The sequence below is a fragment of the Eriocheir sinensis genome, chromosome 10, assembly GCF_024679095.1.
Source record: "Eriocheir sinensis breed Jianghai 21 chromosome 10, ASM2467909v1, whole genome shotgun sequence".
In the NCBI taxonomy this organism is placed as follows: Eukaryota; Metazoa; Arthropoda; class Malacostraca; order Decapoda; family Varunidae; genus Eriocheir; species Eriocheir sinensis.
The window spans coordinates 3475446-3494621 of NC_066518.1; the positions used below are offsets into that span (position 1 = coordinate 3475446).

The window sequence follows — 19176 nt, forward strand, 5'->3', positions numbered from 1 at the left end:
CGCCACGACGCTACCAGGCTCCAGGAGTCCTTGCCAGGAGCCCCAGATAGGCCCCTGCAGGACCGCCGCCCCGGCGCTTCTTGCCAGAACTGAGCCTTCTTCCTCCGCGTGCGACGGTGCCACCTCTCGCAGCTGCGTCTCCGCCTCCCTCAGGCCTCGGACCTCGCCTTCCTGGGTCCGCACCTCCTCCAGCCGTTCACTCCTCGCGCTGTCGCAGCCGTGGTCGGTGTACTGCTGGGTTTCCACCTTCAGCGACGAGAAACAGCTCTGGAGGACCTCGGCAAGATGGCGTGCCTGCTCGTCTGCCCTCTCTTCTGCCCTCTGAGCCTGCTCGCGTGCCCTCTCTTCTGCCCTCTCAGCCTGCTCGCGTGCCCTCTCGTCTGCCCTCTTTTCTGCCCTCTCTGCCTGCTCGCGTGCCCTCTGTTCTGCCCTCTCTGTTCTCTGATCCAATTCCTGCCTCAGACTGGCCAACATGGCAGCGAACAAGTCCATCTGGCCCGGCTTCACCTCACCCACGTCAGCCTCGGCCTTGCCCGTCTCCTCACCCTCACGGCGATCACTGGGGGACGCCATGACACTCGGCGCGCTTCACTGTTCACTTATCCCCACTCCTTTGACACCAAGTGTTACGCCACCCCCCCCTACCACACACCATACACGGGCAGGCAGGTAGCGTGATCCCCACCAGAACAACCACACGGGCACCAGTCACTCACAGCGGCCCACACAGAACACCGAGGGGAGCAGGAACGGGGCAGGGCACAAAGGATACACGTTCAACACTAAGTTCTAGTTTAATGACAGGTTCCTCACACAGTACAGAGTACAGCAACTTTCAAGGCACAGAACAGTTAGTTAATCAGGCACAGTACAGGGGCACGGCAGACACGCACACCGGATGCACACAGCTCGCGAGCGGAGCAGCTCAACACTCTCTCAAGCCCAGGCACGCGTCTTCTCCCCTACAACTCCTCAGCCACCCTTGCTCCCCCACTGCTCGACTCAGCACTTCCTGCCCGGCGGCCCGGCGGCCCCGGGCCCCCTCTGTCTCTCTTGTCCCAACAAGTAGAGTTGCACCATGCTGAGCTAACATTGCATCATGCTACAATTTCCTCACATTACACATACAATCATTCACGTACAGCACATTCGTAACAATAATAAACTGATCACAAATGCTTTGATATATATTATGAAATGGTTTCTGTGGGGGGTGATTTTTTCTCATTTTTCTCGCTTGGAGTGACCATCCCTGCTGCTACCGGGTTAAATTAAAACTTGTTTCTTAAAACATTGATTTGATAACAATGTTCTTTCTAATCATTACATTATTAAAAAAAATCTAGTGTTATTGAAGCAATGTACATTAAGAAACAACAGTTTTAACTTAAATGAAGGTATTTTCAAGTTAGATTCAATAATGAGGTCCCTGATTGAGAGGTCTCTTCCCACCCCTTTAATACCCCGTCCGTCCGTGGCAGCATTGTGGAGGGAAGATGACCCGACTCCCACTACACGACCTGTCGGATAGGAGTTTGCCAACCCACTCACCCCTCTCATGTTTGCCCTGTATGTCTTTGTATAAAATGAGACCTGTACTGCCTTTCCTCACTTAATCTTCTGCTTCTCACCACTGAAGATGGTGGGAGTGTCCCGTGAAACTGTCTAGCAAGTATAGCTTTTTCTTCTGCAAGTGTAGGTTTTGTTCACATCAAGATCACATCAGTGTGATTATCCCAGTCTATCACCCTTTCCATAATAAAGCAGAATCATCCTCGGGTGGACTGTGAATGTTTAGAGTGGTGCCCCATAAATTCCTGTGGCCACCTTCATACAGCTGGGAATATGGGGTACAGGCAGGAAAAAAAATTATTATTTTTTTTTTTTTTTTTTTTCCAACCCTGGGTACAGGTGTATTACATTTTCCGTTTGTACCTAGACCTTTCCACACTAATACAGCAAGCCCTTCCCTTCCTCTACTCATATACTTCTGGTCCACTCCCTTCACTACTTTCCCTATCCCTGATTCCTCCAATTAGGTTTGTTATAGTCAATGCTTCCAAGCTCCCTCTTTAAAACTACCACATATGTCTACAGTCATCCACTATTCACATTACACCTTTTCTTTCCACCCTTAGGTTTTACTGTAACCTCCCTGCTGCCACTTGCTAGTCTTGTTCTTGTTCCTGTTACCACCAAAATATAAATCTTCTCTTACCTTTCCGGGGCAGAGGGGTGACTGCTATTATTCAACACCAATATGCAGAGGATTTGACATTGATTGCCACAGCAGTAAGATGATATTAAAGATGTGCATTAAACATGATTTGTATATTTAGGCATAATGAAGCTAATTTTATCATGTTATAAGATAAGTCCTCATCACCTAAATGATTATTCTGCAAGTAAATGTGAGCAGTATAGCAAAGGAGCCGTGATACTATAGTTTTTCAAATTTTGAGTTGACGATAATATTGCAGGTCCTTTGCTATACTGCTCACACTTACATACAGAATAATCATGTAGTTAGGATTTTTACCTAAAATATGATAAAAATAGCTACATTATGCCTAAATATATACAAATGATGTTATATGACTGTCTAAAGTATTATCTTACATTGCTATGGCAATGTCAAATGCTCTCTGCAAATTGACATGAGTAATAGCTAAATCACCCCTCTGCCCTAGAAGTTATGCAAAAATTGAAATTCTGGTGATAATATCCATCAAAATGGTCAGCTAAATATAAGTCAATTACATATATATTTTTAACTTCAAAATTTGTGTGCATACCTCGTGTCCTAGCCAATCATGGGCCAGGAACAAGTCGGTCAGAGAGTGCTTGATTGAGCCAATCAGAGGCTGCAGTGCTCTCAACTTCAGCTGATCAGGAGTCAGGAGCTGTCTTCTGGCTATTTCTGTTTTTATGACTGACAACATTTGTGGATGGAGGGACTCATTATTACATGGCAAATTTGATTTGAAAATAGAAAAAAAAAAAGGTGAAAATGTATCAGTCTTTCTTACTAAAATAATTTTAAATAAATTCATACTGATTAAATCAGTGTTCTACTGTATATTTTATATCCTTGTAAATGACCTTTTCAACTAGCAGGTGGCAAAAGATGTTTAAATTTTATGAAAACTTTTTTTTTTTTTATGTATATCAATTATCAATTCTTTCATTACAAATAGAACTAGTTTCTTTTTATTCTGTCACAATGTCGTTTCTGTACCTGATACAATGTAAAATAAATATTAAGTTTTAGAATATGCTGTGAAAGTATTATCAAAGTAAGTGTATACTACTGTGTATATAACTAGATGTATATCATTTTTGAAAAAATAAAAAAAAGTGCCCTGCTGCTATACTACATTTATTATGACATTCCTTTTTCTTTAATGCTCTGGAGCAGATGTTCAGAAGCTGTTGATCCTTACTGGTAAGTCAGAGTGAGTGAGTTTGTGGGAAAATAAAATGTGACAAGCTTCCGTGACTCTTAAGACTAAGTTGTATCGAAAGTAACACCAGGTTACTTGCAGGCCCTGCCTAGAATTTTTGTAAATTAAAAAAATAAGTGACTAACTTTAGTATAAATTAGGTAAAAAAAAAAAAAAAATAGGGGAGGCAACAGCTGATCAGCATGAGGGCACGGCGTCATGGAGGCCCGGGGTTCGAGTCCCGCCCGCTGCTACAAGCTGACAATTTTCAGTCTTCACCAAATGGCCAGAGACTATCCACATGCTGTCCTAAAGACCACCTATCAACCCAGACACTAAATGAGGATTAAAATGAGTTCTGGGGAGCAGCATGAGCCAAGCAAAACAGCACCACTGTAAACTTGCCTGCACCATTACAGGCTGGGGCCGACCAAAAGTCTTGCTCCTAGAGTTTTGTTTTCATGTGTTGTTTCATATCAGGCACATCTTGCAGATAGACGAACGACCTGTATAGAGAAGGAAAAAAGTTCAGCAACAAGATGAACACTTCTTCAAACATACTGTGATTTTATCTAAGAGAAAAAAAGAAAAAAAACATGGTCATTTCTTAAGCCGAGTTCAGGTGATAACGATGGTGCCAGGTGTGTGTGGGGAGAGTGAAAGTGTGTGTGTGTGTGTGTGTGTGTGTGCTTGCATGCGTGGTGTTTGGGGGTATGAGTAAAGACATTTTTGAGAGAGAGAGAGAGAGAGAGAGAGAGAGAGAGAGAGAGAGAGAGAGAGAGAGAGAGATTAAATAACGTATAACGTAAAAACTAAATACACGATCAATAGATGCAAACAATACTCACACATACAGGCCATTTGGAGGGTTGTGCGTGAACTGCAAAGTTTTAGTTACCCCTTGAAATCGTCACGCGCCGCAAGTCTTGCCACTACGTATAAAGAAAAAAAGATTTATTTATAGTGCGATAGCCTAACTTGTTACAGTTGACTAACATGCCTCCAGGACTTAGCTTTGATCAATACCTTCCGAGAATGCTAATTTCAATCAACAGCCAGGAATCACTGGTGTTGGTTTCTCCCATTTAACCTGATTGATTGATAGTTTGTTATTGCAAGTAAACAACAAAAGAGAAGGGAAGAGCATACCATCTTTTTACCGTCACAAATTTGAATTATAATTTACCCAAATAAAGAATAATTTCTCCCTAATGACATACACTTTTATGAAGGTAATTTAATATAAAAAAAATTTCCGACAGGAGGGAAAAGAAATAATGATTGAAAAATTATGGATGACCTACTCAGTGGCGCAATAGATAAATGCAAAATCTGAAGAGGGACAAAAACACGACAGCAAACTCGTATCTGGGCCCGGCAGATATATATAGATAATAATATGATTAAGCAAAACTGTGAAGGGAATAGGATACGAAATTATAATACTACCTACCTCATAGAATGGCGTAACAGTGTACCATATATTGATTTCCTGCGACCTTATGTTCATGTTTACAGCCCGTTTTCTTTATCCTGTTTGCGAAGGGGAAGTCAATTCAATCACTGGTATGAACAAGTAGAGCAAGTGTGGTGGCAAGTGGGTTTTGCTGATAACAGAAGTAGAGTAGGGTTGAAGGGGCGAGCAAGCTTACGACAACGACCAAGATCTTGAAGACATTGATTCACCCTGAGCTCGTTTACCAGCCGCTCAGTGAGATGGTATTATTGAGTATATGATTTCAGCCTGATATCTGAACATTCATAAAGAATATTGTATTAGAATCTATAACGAAGCTTTTTTGGGGGGGCGCGTGTCGATACATCTATGAGTAAAGTTGTTTTTCTTGATATCAAATGCATTTTTTCAATATCATTCCGTGACATTTTTATATCTCTAGCATCCCATTTACACAGATCATCCTCATCAATCGTTTCCATTTCCTTCATCGCTCCATTCACTGCAATCAATCTTCTCTCCTCCAAGGAAGGCAAACTCAATCTTTCATGTCTCTCCACATAATTATAATGTCTATCAAGCTAGGCATCATTTCTTTGCCACTACCCTTTTGATTCTTTCTATTTTCTTTCTATTTTTCTTTCTGTGTAGAGACCACATCACCTCTGCATATTCCAGTCTTGGTCGCATCACCGACACGATCTGTATCATATCCTCGTCCATGTAGTGCAACGCCACTATAATGTTCGGAGCTTGTGTGTTTCTCTTGAAATCCTGCTCAGGTGTTTCTCTGGGGTCAAGTTGTTTCGGAATGCAATACCTAGAGTGAGTGAGTGAGTGAGTGAGTGTGAGTGTGAGTGTGAGTGATGATTTGACGATTTCCGCATTCTTTACAGTCTTAACCAGCCGCACCCTAAATTCCTTGATAAAGTGGATGGGGTATAGGAGTGATTTGCGGCCCAGGCGGCATCAAAATTGTAATTAATCATAGTTGTAGACGGTACTTCCTGTCCACTAAATGAAATTAAAAAGAAAAAGAAATTGACACGTTCCATTATCATAAGGTCTAAAAATATGTACAAAATCCTCCGCATTGGTATGTCCACCTGAAAAATATAACTGAAACAAACACTCCTAATCGAACAATTTATCAGATTGTGACAAATTATTGACGTTATCAGATTACTGTTAATGTTATCAATATGTAGTCCTTCAGCTGGTATACGGTGCAGTTGACCACTACACACGTACTTACTATGCTGCCTCAATGATTACTGGCCAATGAAGGCGTTGCAGGCGTCCTGATAGGAGTGTCTAACTACACTGCATCAGGGACAGTCGCCAGGCTCTGGTCTGCAGAGCTATGGCTACCATCAGCAGGAAGGTAAGAAGTGACATCTTCGCCGAATGGAATTTCATATTTGTGTAACAATGCACACGGTAATAGATATATGACTACTGGCTGATGTATATAGTTTGGTTGGTTTCTGAATGCATGCAGCCAGCAATGTGCGTGACCAGGTTGGCGCAAACTTCCAACACAGGATATGTTTTTGTTCGGTGCTTCAATAAATATTTTTTTCACCTGTAGGTATTGTGTGCATAGTTCATATTATCTGTATGTAGCATATAAATAAATGAACAAAGAACCATTCAATCCGCAAATATTATTGTATCTTCAGCTTCCCCACCTACTTGGAAAATATCATATAAATCTTATTGACATACATTGATAGACTTTATAAAATATTCTTTCATATAAATATCCCATCAACTTCATTTTTAACGAGCATAATAATTTGTTGCCAAGACCATAATTTTCTGCCTCCGATTCAAAATAATTTACACCGACCAAACACATGACGAGCCCCTCCGCCCCGCCCTTTGACCTTCACTTTTAAACGTGATTTTTGGCCGCAAAGCGAACTGGCATTGTTTTAAAACATTGCTGTATGATTACTTTTGAGGGGGCGTAACAAAATAAAAAAATAAAATAAATAAAACATTCCTTACAAGTTTTACCTCACGATTGCAAGGAATTCGTTGTATATTTCTTTAACATTGGGTATAATAATAATAATAATAATGATAATGATAATGATAATAATAATAATAATAATAATAATAATAATAATAATAATAATAAATGGTTCAGTAGCCATGAACTGGAAAAAAATGTAAATTCAACAATGACAGGGATCGAATGATTAAAATTTATGATAAAAATGGCGGTCATAGTGAACGGGTAACCAAAATAAATGTAAGAAAACAAAATTTCAAACATTTACAATAGTTTATAGGGTGTACCACATATAAAACTGTGTGTGTGTGTGTGTGTGTGTGTGTGTGTGTGTGTGTGTGTGTGTTTACCTAGTTGTGGTATACGGGAGAGGAGCCACGCTCGTGCTGTCCCGTCTCTATATCTACTATAATTCAACTTGGCCTTAAATTCATGAATCGTCTTTGCGTGGACCACATCTTTTAACCATTCTTTGTGGAAAGCTGTTCTTCTTCATGTCTCTTCTACAGGCTTCCTTTTTCATCTTCCTTCCATGTCCTCTTGATTCTTTTGTATCCCATATTATTAGATCTTCTTTGTCCATCCCACTCGGCACCCAATATACCGAATCAGATCCCCTCAGTCCCTCATCTGTTCCAGTCGGTAGGTTCAGCTTCATTCTCTCTTCATATGTTAAATCTCTTAGTACTGGAACCAGCTCTGCTTCTGCCCTCTGAATCCTCTCTACTTTCCTTATATCTGTCTTTGTACTCGGCGACCATACTATTGCTGCGTATTACAACCTTGGACTTATCATTCTTACAATCAGTTCCTTCAACATTTCCTCATCCAGATATTGAAAAGCAACTTTTATTTCTCTCACTAGGTTGAATGTCTCACCTACAATTCTGCTTATGTGTTTCTCTGGCGACAAATTATCCGATACAGTTACTCGCAAGATACGGATCCTAAGATCCGTTGATGATTTCTTGATGCTTTTATTTCCCAATGTATAATTCCTAAAATTCTCTTTTTGCTCTTTCCAAATTCCATCACACTGCACTTTCTGGTGTTAAATTCCATTTCCTATCTACGAATTCATTCTTACATCGTATCCAGGTCCTGTTGCAGTGCTTGGCAGTCATGTGTGTGTGTGTGTGTGTGTGTGTGTGTGTGTGTGTGTGTGTGTGTAGGGTGAACCGTGATCAGGTGATTGTGGAGGCGTTAATGGTTCTCACGATAGAAAACACTGTGCTCTCTAAATCGGTCTTCTTGTGTACGAAGGGCCGATGAACTGAAAGGTGTCGTGGTCTCCGCAAGGAGGGCCAGAGCGATATAACGTCACGTCACCTACGTCATACTCGGTGTGCGGCCCGAGCTATGGCGCTCCACCACCAGTGTATTTATCTATTTGTATTTACCAATTTGTAGTCTACCGGGCCCGAGCTAAGCTCTAATAGTCCCGTCTCCATGTCTACATTCATCCAGCCTTTCCTTCATTTGTTGGACAGTGCTCGCCTCCACCACTCTTCCCGCAAGCTGTTCCATGTGTTAACACTTCTATGTGGAAAACAATACTTTTTCAAGTCACTCAAACAGGTTCCTTTTAAGTTTCTTTCCATGTCCTCTCAGCCCCTGCGTTCTCGCAGTTAAGAAGAGATCATCTCTATCCACGTCATCAAACTTATTTACCATATTATACACCGTGATCAGATCTCCTCTCTCCCTTATTTGTTCCAGTGTCGTCAATTCCATCTCCTTCAATCTGTCTTCATACGTCATATTCGAGAGTTCTGGGACCATTTTAGTTGCAATTCTCTGTGTGTGTGTGTGTGTGTGTGTGTGTGTGTGTGTGTGTGTGTGTGTGTAATAAGATACAAAATTAAAACATGTGTTCTAACATTGAGCAAACAACGCGGTGGACTCAACATCGATGCCCTAAAAATGTTCCTAAACCGTCGATAAATCATCTCCAATCAGTATTCGTTCTGCCCGGGACGATTTGAATGACAAGGACGTATGCGCGAGAGGGGGGCGTGGCAGTTTCAGACCTCTGTGTCCATCAGAGGTAATTCTCCCTGCATTTACGGACTGAAAGTGGTTCTTTTAGTATTCTAGAGTTTAGTATACATCATCATACGTCTGGCAACAAGTACTTAGTCATGGTCGCTTGGTTATCCGGGAGTGTTCGGAGCGGCATAGATTGCGACGATTATATATTGGCCTTTTTGTGCCTATTCGGTCCTCCTGTTGGCATTACCTGCATCAAGGGGAATAAAAAAAAAAGTCCCAAGACCACAATTAAACTACATTAAAAAAATAAAAATAAAACGAACACCACGTGGACCTTTCCCCACCCACGCGTATACTTTCCCCCGCCCCTCCCTTGACCTCCGCTCCGCTGTGCTCCCGACCTCGACACCCATCTCGGCATCAGCACAGAAGCTGGACATCAGTGACAAAATGATTATTTCCACTGAGACGTGAATTTGTGTTAGTGGAGAAAATTATTTATTTTAGAGTTAATTCTTCAGATCTCCTCTGTGTGTGTGTGGTGGCCAGATGCGGGTGGACATAAGGAGTTAGGGATGACAAGCTATTCAGGCCGAGTGTGAGACGTGTTTAGAAACAAGCACGTGGTGTACATCTCCTGAAGGTGGAAAGAACAATACGAGGTGCATCGAAGTATGGTGGAGGCGGGACTCCATTGTGGAGATGCATCTGTGGCTTCGCACGACGCTAAACATTCCAATGTTGAGCCATACATCATTATACAAATGCCTAAAGGATAAAGAGTAAGACATGCGAAAATGTATCATGTCGGGGAAGAAATAAGACGGATGCAACTACATGAATCTTTAAAAGGCCGTATCTCTGATTAATATATATCTAGACTCATTCAGATTTGTGGGGGACTAACAGGGTATATTATTTTTTTTTATTATTAAGGGCCGAGTGAATTGCTATAAGAGATTTTTTTTTTTTTTAAAGGAGAAATTCGCCTCAAAACTCGATTTTGCGTGACGTCACGCACACGCGATGTAATGGCATGGCATTTTACAAATATCTTTACGTTCGGCCTTAAAGATATCAAATGGCTATATACGGCCAATAAATAAAAATAAAAAATCGTTCTGTTAAGGCCGCTACGATTTTTAAAGCCTTATTCAGTAGAATGATGTCATGACATCACAATGTATATCGTTCATTTTCACACAGTAAGTAGGCAACATAAATACCTATTCATCTGGAAAGCATTAGGTTTTAATTTCTAATGGTTATTTCTAATGAATTAAAAAAAAATTGCCAAATGTTACGTCCCCCCTCAACCCATTGACTCTACATTACTCAGCATCTTTTAACAAGACCCAAACAACAAAAATCACAGGACTCAAGGCTGGACATTACAAAATGCTTAACCCATAATTTGCTATTATTTCTGAATGGACCAGTAGGAACTTGGTCCTTTAAAGCCACAAAAACTCAATTTCTCCAAATTTTCCGAACAACTATCCCTTATTTTTCAATAACACTAGCTATCCTCTTCAAAATTAAACATTTTCAATCTATCCTTAACACAAGATATCATATCTTACATCTTGCTAAATCAGCTTCCTCGAGGTTAGGCATTTGTATTGTCTCTAATTTCACCCTCCCAGTTGATAACCATGCATATAAGAGGGCCTTGTCAGCCCTTGTTTGGAGTCTGCAATTCATGTGTGGGGGCTTCACACACAGCCTTCTGGACTCGGTATAAAAGAATAATAATACTCATGTATCATAAAATAATAAAATAATCAATATAATCATCAGCTCCCTTCCTCTCACTGAATCTCTTCTACAGCTTAAATATCCCTGCTATGTTGTGTCTTTCCATTTTCTCCTGATGTTTTAATGCCAACTGTTCTTCTGAACCTGCTAACTGCCTACCTCCACTGCTCCTGCCGCCTCACTGGAAAATACTTTCTACTCTAGTTAACCTCTATGCAGTCCAAATCCCTTATGTAGCATCTTCATTTTTCCATCCTTTTCACTGATAAACTCTGAAGCAGTCATCCTATGTCTATATTTCCACTATCATATGACAAACTCTTTCAATAAGAGTGTAATGAGACACCTCAAACTGTTTTTTTTTTTTTTTTTTTTTTTTCCTTTTGGGGAGCATTAGTTCTCTGGACTTCTTTTCTGTTTGTTATTCTTGCCCTTGACTGCTTCTTATAGTGTAACAAAAGTGACACTGTCCATGAATGGGATGGGGAGCTTTAATGCTGATTACTAATATTTCTTTTTCAGTCATACTAGGGAATGACCTAACATCCCCTCGAGAAAATATAGTCCAATGGCTCCTTCCGACCATATCCACAAACAAGAAAACTTCCCACATTTCAGATTCGTGTCATCACAGGAATGCAAGATGTTGCCCTCACAATTGATGATAAGGTCCTGGGCTCAGAGTTCCTTCTCCAGGTGAGATGCAATTACCCTAATTATAAATACTTGCGTACATTTGATGGATATAAATAATTCATGCCTGAAATGTTTCTCTCCAGATAATATAATAATAACAAATTCTAGATAAATCTAGAGTACCAGAGTGGCTTACCAAAACCAAGGAGAATACATCAAGAATCCATATTGCAGGTGGTGTCCGAGTTAGGTGTAGATGACAAGGATTGGCTGGGTCTACAATACAGTGACCTCTCAGGTCGCTGGTGGTGGCTGCAGGACAACAAAAAGGTACACTGAATGGCATATAAGATACCTGTCAGGCATACACTTTCTCACACTATGCTTATACATATAAAAGGTAAGGTTATGTTGGGGGTATGTGCTATAGCTGCATGTGAACATTGGCCCTTAAGCCTGTGGTGGGAAAAATAAAACAATTACCCCATGACACAGGGCCAGTGGTTACCACAGCTTACCATCCCCAGGTTTTTCTAGTTAACCATACTCGTATATCAATGTACAAATATAGTGTATGCTGCCAACTTTTATATATATATATATATATATATATATATATATATATATATATATATATATATATATATATATATATATATATATATATATATATATATATATATATATATATATATATATATATTTCATATCATTGTAGTTTTTTGCCTGCCCTCACTTGCCCTCACCTTCAATGTGCATACCTTGCCTTTTAATGTGCTCTATTTCTCTCCCTGTCTTCTCACACCATTTTTCCTTTCCTCCCTCATTTCCTTCTTTCTTCTCTTGCTCTTTAAATATACTGATTCTACTCCTCTTTCTTCTATGCCCTTCCTTTCTCATTTTCTACCATGCATTTTCTCAAAACTACACCTCATCTAACTGGAAAACCAACTGTCTCTTAAAAGTATAGAATGTGTCTACCTCGTTCTTTCGAGTGTGAATGCATCAGAGACGTGGACATGGAATGCAGCACAGCAGTTGAGAATATGTGCAGTGGAAATGAGTTTTATAAGAGGTGCATGTGGTGTTTCGGAATGGGATGGAGAAAGTAATGAAAGCGTGTATGAGAGGTTTGGTATGGGTGTGGCAGCAAAAGAAGTGGATTGTGGAATGGTTGAATGGGTGAAGCAAGGTGTGCTGAGGTGGTTTGGACATGTGATGAGAATGGGGTGTATGAGGGAAGGAATGAGAGAGGGGGTGTCAGGGGAAGACCACCTGTGAAGTGGATCAATAGGGTAAGCGAGTATTGGAGCAAGAGAGTTGGAAGTAACTGGATTGAGTGTGCTAAGAGAGAGTGCCAGAACTGGGAGAGATGGAGACACTTCCCCCTGGAGGGAAGTTCCCGTGAGGGAGCAGGGCGTTGGAGATATAGATAGATAGCATTGAATGACTGAAATGTCTCGCCTTCTTTGGCCCTGCAGGTACTAGCCCAGAGGGTGCGGCCAGTTGCAGACCCACTCATCATGTTCCTGAAAGTGAAGCTCTACCCACCCCGACCCTCACAGCTCACAGACACCACAGTGCAAGTTAGTACACAAACTTCTCCTCAATAAGCCTCCCTTCTCTGTTTCCTTTTGTCTGTAAACACCTATCAGTCGTGTTGCTTGTACTATCATGTGATGAGCAGCGGGCACTGTGTGCCCCACATTCCTAGCAACCCTCCAAAAATCACATGTCAGACCCTGATTGAAAACAGAAAATGGACATGCCATCTTGACCATGAGCTAGGAATAAATCCACTTTTCCCTCCTTTCATTTATCAATCTTGCCCTCTAGTTGAATAACAATGGGAATAATCACTCACCTCCAATAAGTACTAATACATTCCTTCTAAATTAGTAACTTATAATTGCTGTAAGCAAGGAGCATGTAACAAGGCCTCAGGGATTGCAGGGCAGGGGAGTTACTTTCTTTTAAACACCTCAGCCAGCAACATATTATGAACTTCACTACACATGTGACTAAAGATATGGAAGGAGGAAGAAAGAGGAGGATGTTTATGGAAGTGCTTTAAATGAGTGGATGATAAAAATAATTGATTAATAAATAAACAATGAACAAGGTGTGTGTGTGTGTGTGTGTGTGTGTGTGTATTTACCTAGTTCTGAAATACAGAAAAAGAGCCGTACTAGGCTCATGCTGTCCCATCTCCATAACACTGTGTGTGTGTGTGTGTGTGTGTGTGTGTGCTGTATAAAACTAACCAGTAACCTGTCGTGCCTGCAGCGACTTGTATATCTGCAACTGAAGGCAGCTGTGGAGGTTGGGGAGTTGATCTGCCCAGCACCCCGCAATGCCATACTTAGTGCCCTTGCAGGACAGGACAGGTGACTCAGGGTTAAAGAATTTTTCTTGCAATGAGCTACAGATAAAGATAATAAATAAATATTGAATGTTACATACATATGACAAAATTCAACTCACGGTGACAATGAGTAAATCGTGATTTCCTAACCCACCTAGTAACAAGACTTTGTTGCCATCCCCTTTTCCTCTCCCACAGTGTACTGAAATACCTAGAGACAGCAGAGGAACTAGAAGAGTATGGTTTGTGGCACTTCATCGTGATGCGACCGCACGACCCTACCCCTGTCAGACTGAGCATCGGCACCACTGGCTTTTTCATCACAGAGAATAACAGGTAACACCAAAATCTAATACTTGCCTGTGCCAGTGACAGGCTAGGGACTCACTAGCAGGTTCTTTCAAGAAAACCTACCAGCATTATGGGCCACACAGGAAAAAATACATATATTATTTTACATGCAAATGATTAACTTGTCATAAGTAGGCTACTGTCAACATTATGAGTCATGTTACATACTTGTTATGACACCTCAGCAGCTCACCAATGTTACAAGACCAATTACCTTTAGATTTTATTTGTTTACTTTCTGGTTAGTGTTGTAACAGTTGTCTATTCCTAATAATAAACTGCAAGTCTCTTTTTGTGATAATTACCATATAGATATTCTCTGCAGGAAAATCAGCTTCCCCTTCTCTGAGCTGCAAGGGATTCAGGCGAATGGGAGGAAACTGGTGCTGCAACACATAGCCAAGTCACTGCCAGACACCATCTTCCAGGGCTCTGATGACGCCCACATCAAGGACCTTCATTACCTTGCCGTCCTACACAAGGAATACTACCTTGTCAATAATGCATGCTGAAGCAAGACATACAGCCAATTTTTTCACTCATTCTTTCTGATGAAAGACTATTACAGGCACATCTAAGCAATGGGTTCACAAATGGCCTCCATTCAGAAGCTTCTGATACAGCAATGTTTGGTAAGAATTCCTTAATAAACCCAACTTCCCACCATAATTTTAAAAGGAAAGCCAGACACTGAGAAAGAAAATTCTTGATGGCAAATTTGTAAAAAAAAATGTGGGTTGCCTAAAATGAACAAATGTCAGGAATGCTGCACAATATATGTAACATCCTCAGCTATCTTCTTTGTGAGGCATACTCTTTAATTTATTATATCTCAATAAGATCACTGTTGTGCCATTCATGTGAAGCCAATCACATGCAAGGGACTTGGCCCCTTGCATGGCTCCCTTCATTATCAGGGTATTCTGGAGGGCCCTCCCACTCCCTTCCTTAGTTTTTGTGATAAATAAAATACAGATCCAAAGATACATTTTGGCCCTTCCCTTCACTGGGGCCCTGCGGTAAATTTCAGCTTTTCCTCATTTCCCCTCATAGTTACACCTTCATCTCATTTTTTGACACTACACGAAGAATGTGCTTTAATATATTTTTCTAATCATGGCATTTATTATGTTAGGGAAAGTGTTTGTGCTCTATCACAAATTTATATCACATCCAAGAGGAACATTTACTTGGACACCCCATCTCAGTGTGTATGACAATGCTTTCATGCTCCTTAGACATTGTTTTTCAGGTAGGTCCCAGCACATGATGGTGAATCAGACTGTCTTAGACTTGGCACCCTTGCTATCTGGTGACTCAAGAATCAGTCTTATGGCTGATACCTGTGTGCAGCTACATCAGCAGTTTATCTTCTCTGCTTCCCTCACACTTGTCATTTCTGTGCTGATGACACCCAGATTTATGTGAAGATTACAAATGTTAATATGAAAAGAAAATTATATTTATTATATTTATTACTGGTATTCTCGACTAAATTGTTATGTATCTCTGGTCCAAGCAATTTCAGTTGAATAACGCTGTCAGTAGGTATATTCAACAATAGGAATAATTCAATTCTATTTGAGTAGTAGCAGCAAGTAGGTGCCTTCTAAACCCTTTGATAAAAAGGACAAATTAGAGACAGGATGATAATTTGACATGTCTTAAATATCAGGTCCAGGTTTCTTGAGCAGAGGCCATAGCAAGGCCTGCTTTTCAGACTGCACAAATCTACCCTCTGAAAAGCATTTCTTCTATTTTCATAATAGATTCAGTTGTATGGTCATAGACTCTGAATAATTTAGAAACATTTCTGCAATCCAAAGGGTGAAAGGTTTATTAGTTTCTTATGTAGGGTAAGACGATGTCCACACCTACTAAACAGAATGATGAAAGAAAATAATTTAAGGGTGTTGTGGTTAGAGTATGTACTATTAAAATTACTCATTGGGGGTAGGTTCATCCAACTCACGTCTTAGTAAGTTATAAAGTTGGAAGCCAACTTTGCATTGATGTACCTTACATGCTTGTGCATTCTCATATTTTCTGCCAATAAACTGTTCAAAAACGAAGTTAACTTTCATTGATTACTGCCACATATATCAATTTTCCCTTGATAAAACATTTTCTTTTCATGGACCGAGCCTCTCCTAGCTATTATGTACTATGACAATGTCAAGTCTCTTTATTGGTGTACCCACTTCCATTTGGGTTTCCTGTATTCTCCCATAGGGGATTTGACTGTTGGGCTGAACAAAGGTGAATTATCATGTACTACAATCATGAGGAGGCACTGGCTGACTGGTCAGCATGCAGGCACGGTGGTCTGGAGAAGCCTGGTTCAAGTCCCACCCAGCATTTCAAGGTGACAAATGACAATATACAGTCATTACCAAGTGGCCTAAGATTACCCACATGCTGTCCTGATGACCACCCATCAAATCACTTTAACAAAACTCTCTAAAGAGGGTCAAGTGGAGCTTCGGGAGGGGGAGGGGGGGAGCAGGCAGCATGAGCCATGCAAGAATAGTGCCACTGTAAAATACTTGCTTGCACCACTAATGGGATGGGACTGACCAACAGCCCCGATCATGAAAGTCTCCCAGCATTATAGGCCAAACAAAAAAATAAATAAAAAATCATCTCAACTCCCAGACAATGATGATCACACATCAATTTCATTGCTCTATTATGTACATCAACCAACTAATTTAAAAAAAATTATGAGACATATCAATATCAATCCAACAGTGATGACCTAATTTACAAAACAAATTATGATCCATAGTTCCGGTCTAAATGGCCCCTTACCCAATGTTGGTTGCGAGGGGTGAGTATGGGCAAACACTAGAATAATACCCTAAAATGTAATCAGGGTATGATAGAATTGGCAGCTTCAGCTTCTCCTGTCTAGTTGTCTTTTCATATCCTGTTCCTCTTCCAGACTTAAATTTTCTTTTAATGTGTTTTATTTCATTTGTAGCTGATTCATTGCTCAATTTAAGCTCTATCAGTTTTCTCTTAGTCAGAAGGGCAGACAGGTATTGCCATCTACTAAAATCTCTCCTGCTTCATCTCTTTTTTCCTTATTCTGAGTTGTAATCCATATAAAGGTGATGGACTAAATGTATTAATGGACACCATGATGTTTCTTACTGGCAAACTTCTCTAATAAAAGGAACTTCCCTTCATCAAACATAACATCTCAGTGCCACAAAACACATGAGAAATTGATAGTCAAGAAGAACAAACTTCCTTCCATTCAGCTGGAGACGCACCTCACCAGCTGAATGGGTTAACTTTACAAGGGCTTTCCACATAGGGCGGGTTACTATACTTCTGCGGCTTTATTTGTACTGTGAAAGGAGGACTCTGCTCATCTTGTCATATGTTGGAAGATTCTCCATTGTCAGTCAACAGTTTATTTTAATACTTGCTCCGTCGGTTGGCACGTGAGGGCACGGCTATACACACTTTTCAACTCAACTCTTGGAACAACTATTTCTCCTAAAGATGCATTCCCAGATGTCACAACCTTGGCCATCCCATCTGTTACATGACACAGGGTAAGTTATGATGGTAAATGTTCAGAGTTGCCCATCTCAAAATTTGATACACTGGCTATTCATATCAATCAATCACTCTGTGAACAATTTAGGGGTGGGCAGGTACCGGTACCAGTACCGGTACTAACGGTACCAGCTAAACGGTACGGTACCAGTACCAGATTGCTCGGTACCGGTACCAGTTGCTCGGATTTATTTATTGGATTTATTGATAATTCTTCATGTCCGATTTTTTTTTAGGTTGCTAATAAATATTGTTATTGTTATTAGACTATGATCGAGTACATCCATAATAACTATACATGCTATTTTTTTTATCGAAAAAATAAATATTCACTTCATTCAGAGAGAGAGAGAGAGAGAGAGAGAGAGAGAGAGAGAGAGAGAGAGAGAGAGAGAGAGAGAGAGAGAGGGATTTACATAGATTTACATAGAAAATCAGACCACACAGACCCCATGGTCCAGACTAGGTGGTCTGTCCTTAAACCTAAGTGATTTTACATTAATCAGAAGGCTCCTAAACGTTGCATTTCTACTCTAGTTGATATTAAGTTGAAGGAGAGAGAGAGTTTTCTTTACAGGAAAGTTATTTGGGAATTTCATCAGAAGTCATTAAGAAAAAAAAAACTTCGGGTACCGGTAACGGTACTAACGGTACTTGAATTTTCGGTACCGGTACTACCGGTACTCAAATTAACGGTACTTACCCATCCCTACTGAACATATACCGTTATGGTAAGTTATGATTTTAATTTTATGGATTAATTGTATTTGTTTGATGATCGAGGGAGTGGAAGCTGTTACTGCCGAGACATTATTTTCCACATAACAAAAGCTGGCTAACACTGTAGGCCAAAGTTGCCAGATTGTCGTACTCGGCCTCTTACATTTACCGACTTCCGATCCCAAAACAGTTTCCTAGTCCCCAATAACGAGCTTCATATATATTTATCGTTAAAATAGTTAATTCCTGATGTTTCTTGGCTATAGTTATGCGTCAGAAACCGGTAAATACTATCCTCTGAGTACGATAATGTGGCAAGGCAAAATCAAGTACCGCCCTCCTCCAGCTGGTCCTTGAAGGCGGGCAACCCACCGCCCGCCCCAGGACCTCCCCGCTAATAGAGATTGCTGACCGATAAATAACATACCTCCCATTCTTTCCTGTCTCTACCGGTGTTGGAGGCCGTGAACAAGAGGAGCACACTGGTAGAATAGCTGTCAGGTGTCTCCTCCCACTGGAACATGGCGCCCCCTCTCTCACAGAAACAAGTCTTCTCTGTTCACTACGCATGCGCACCCGGGAAACGTATTAATTTGCCTGGTTTTGTTCTAGTTTGTCCACTTGTGATCTTTTCTGATGGTTGATATTGCCGGCAAGAGAACAAAACCCCAGACCATCAGACCAGACAAGCAAGAACCGAGTGAACATCAACGTGGGGTAATTCTTTATAAAATGTCCTATTCGTTTGTTTTAAAGCCATCTCTTGATTTAAAGTGCTTCTCTGAGGTTTGTGTCTTATTTTGGAGATGAAAACAGGGAAAGCAAACGATAGCGGTGAGTGAAGCATAGAAAAGTAAGCAAGGTG

General features: G+C 40.7%; 1 protein-coding gene and 1 long non-coding RNA gene across 4 annotated transcripts; one reads left to right on the forward strand and one right to left on the reverse strand.

Annotated features, from left to right (window-relative positions):
- Window positions 1–1869: 1869 nt before the first annotated feature.
- LOC126996452 (uncharacterized) lies at window positions 1870–18968 on the reverse strand. 2 transcript variants are annotated; one of them, XR_007751179.1, is made up of 4 exons: window positions 18739–18968; window positions 11502–11617; window positions 4292–4375; window positions 1870–3949 (listed from the first exon to the last, which is right to left on the reverse strand). It is a non-coding gene; the product is annotated as an uncharacterized LOC126996452 (long non-coding RNA). The 2 variants fall into 2 exon arrangements; XR_007751180.1 differs by lacking the exon at window positions 18739–18968 and adding an exon at window positions 14327–14474.
- Window positions 6113–16093, forward strand: LOC126996450 (moesin-like). 2 transcript variants are annotated; one of them, XM_050856907.1, is made up of 7 exons: window positions 6113–6283; window positions 11288–11365; window positions 11540–11635; window positions 12787–12891; window positions 13592–13692; window positions 13869–14006; window positions 14347–16093. In XM_050856907.1, the coding sequence occupies exons 1-7, from the start codon at window positions 6263–6265 to the stop codon at window positions 14531–14533; spliced, it is 726 nt and encodes a 241-aa protein (XP_050712864.1). In that variant the 5' UTR covers window positions 6113–6262; the 3' UTR covers window positions 14534–16093. The 2 variants fall into 2 exon arrangements, with proteins under 2 accessions (XP_050712864.1, XP_050712865.1); XM_050856908.1 differs by having other exon boundaries at window positions 6121–6283; window positions 11192–11365.
- Window positions 18969–19176: the final 208 nt, after the last annotated feature.

Coding starts and splice junctions, on each gene's coding strand:
- LOC126996450 (XM_050856907.1), top strand. CDS start 6,263: ATGGCTACCATCAGCAGGAAG. Junction 11,636..12,786: donor GGCTGCAGGACAACAAAAAG/GTACACTGAATG, acceptor TTGGCCCTGCAG/GTACTAGCCCAGAGGGTGCG. Junction 14,007..14,346: donor TTCATCACAGAGAATAACAG/GTAACACCAAAA, acceptor TATTCTCTGCAG/GAAAATCAGCTTCCCCTTCT.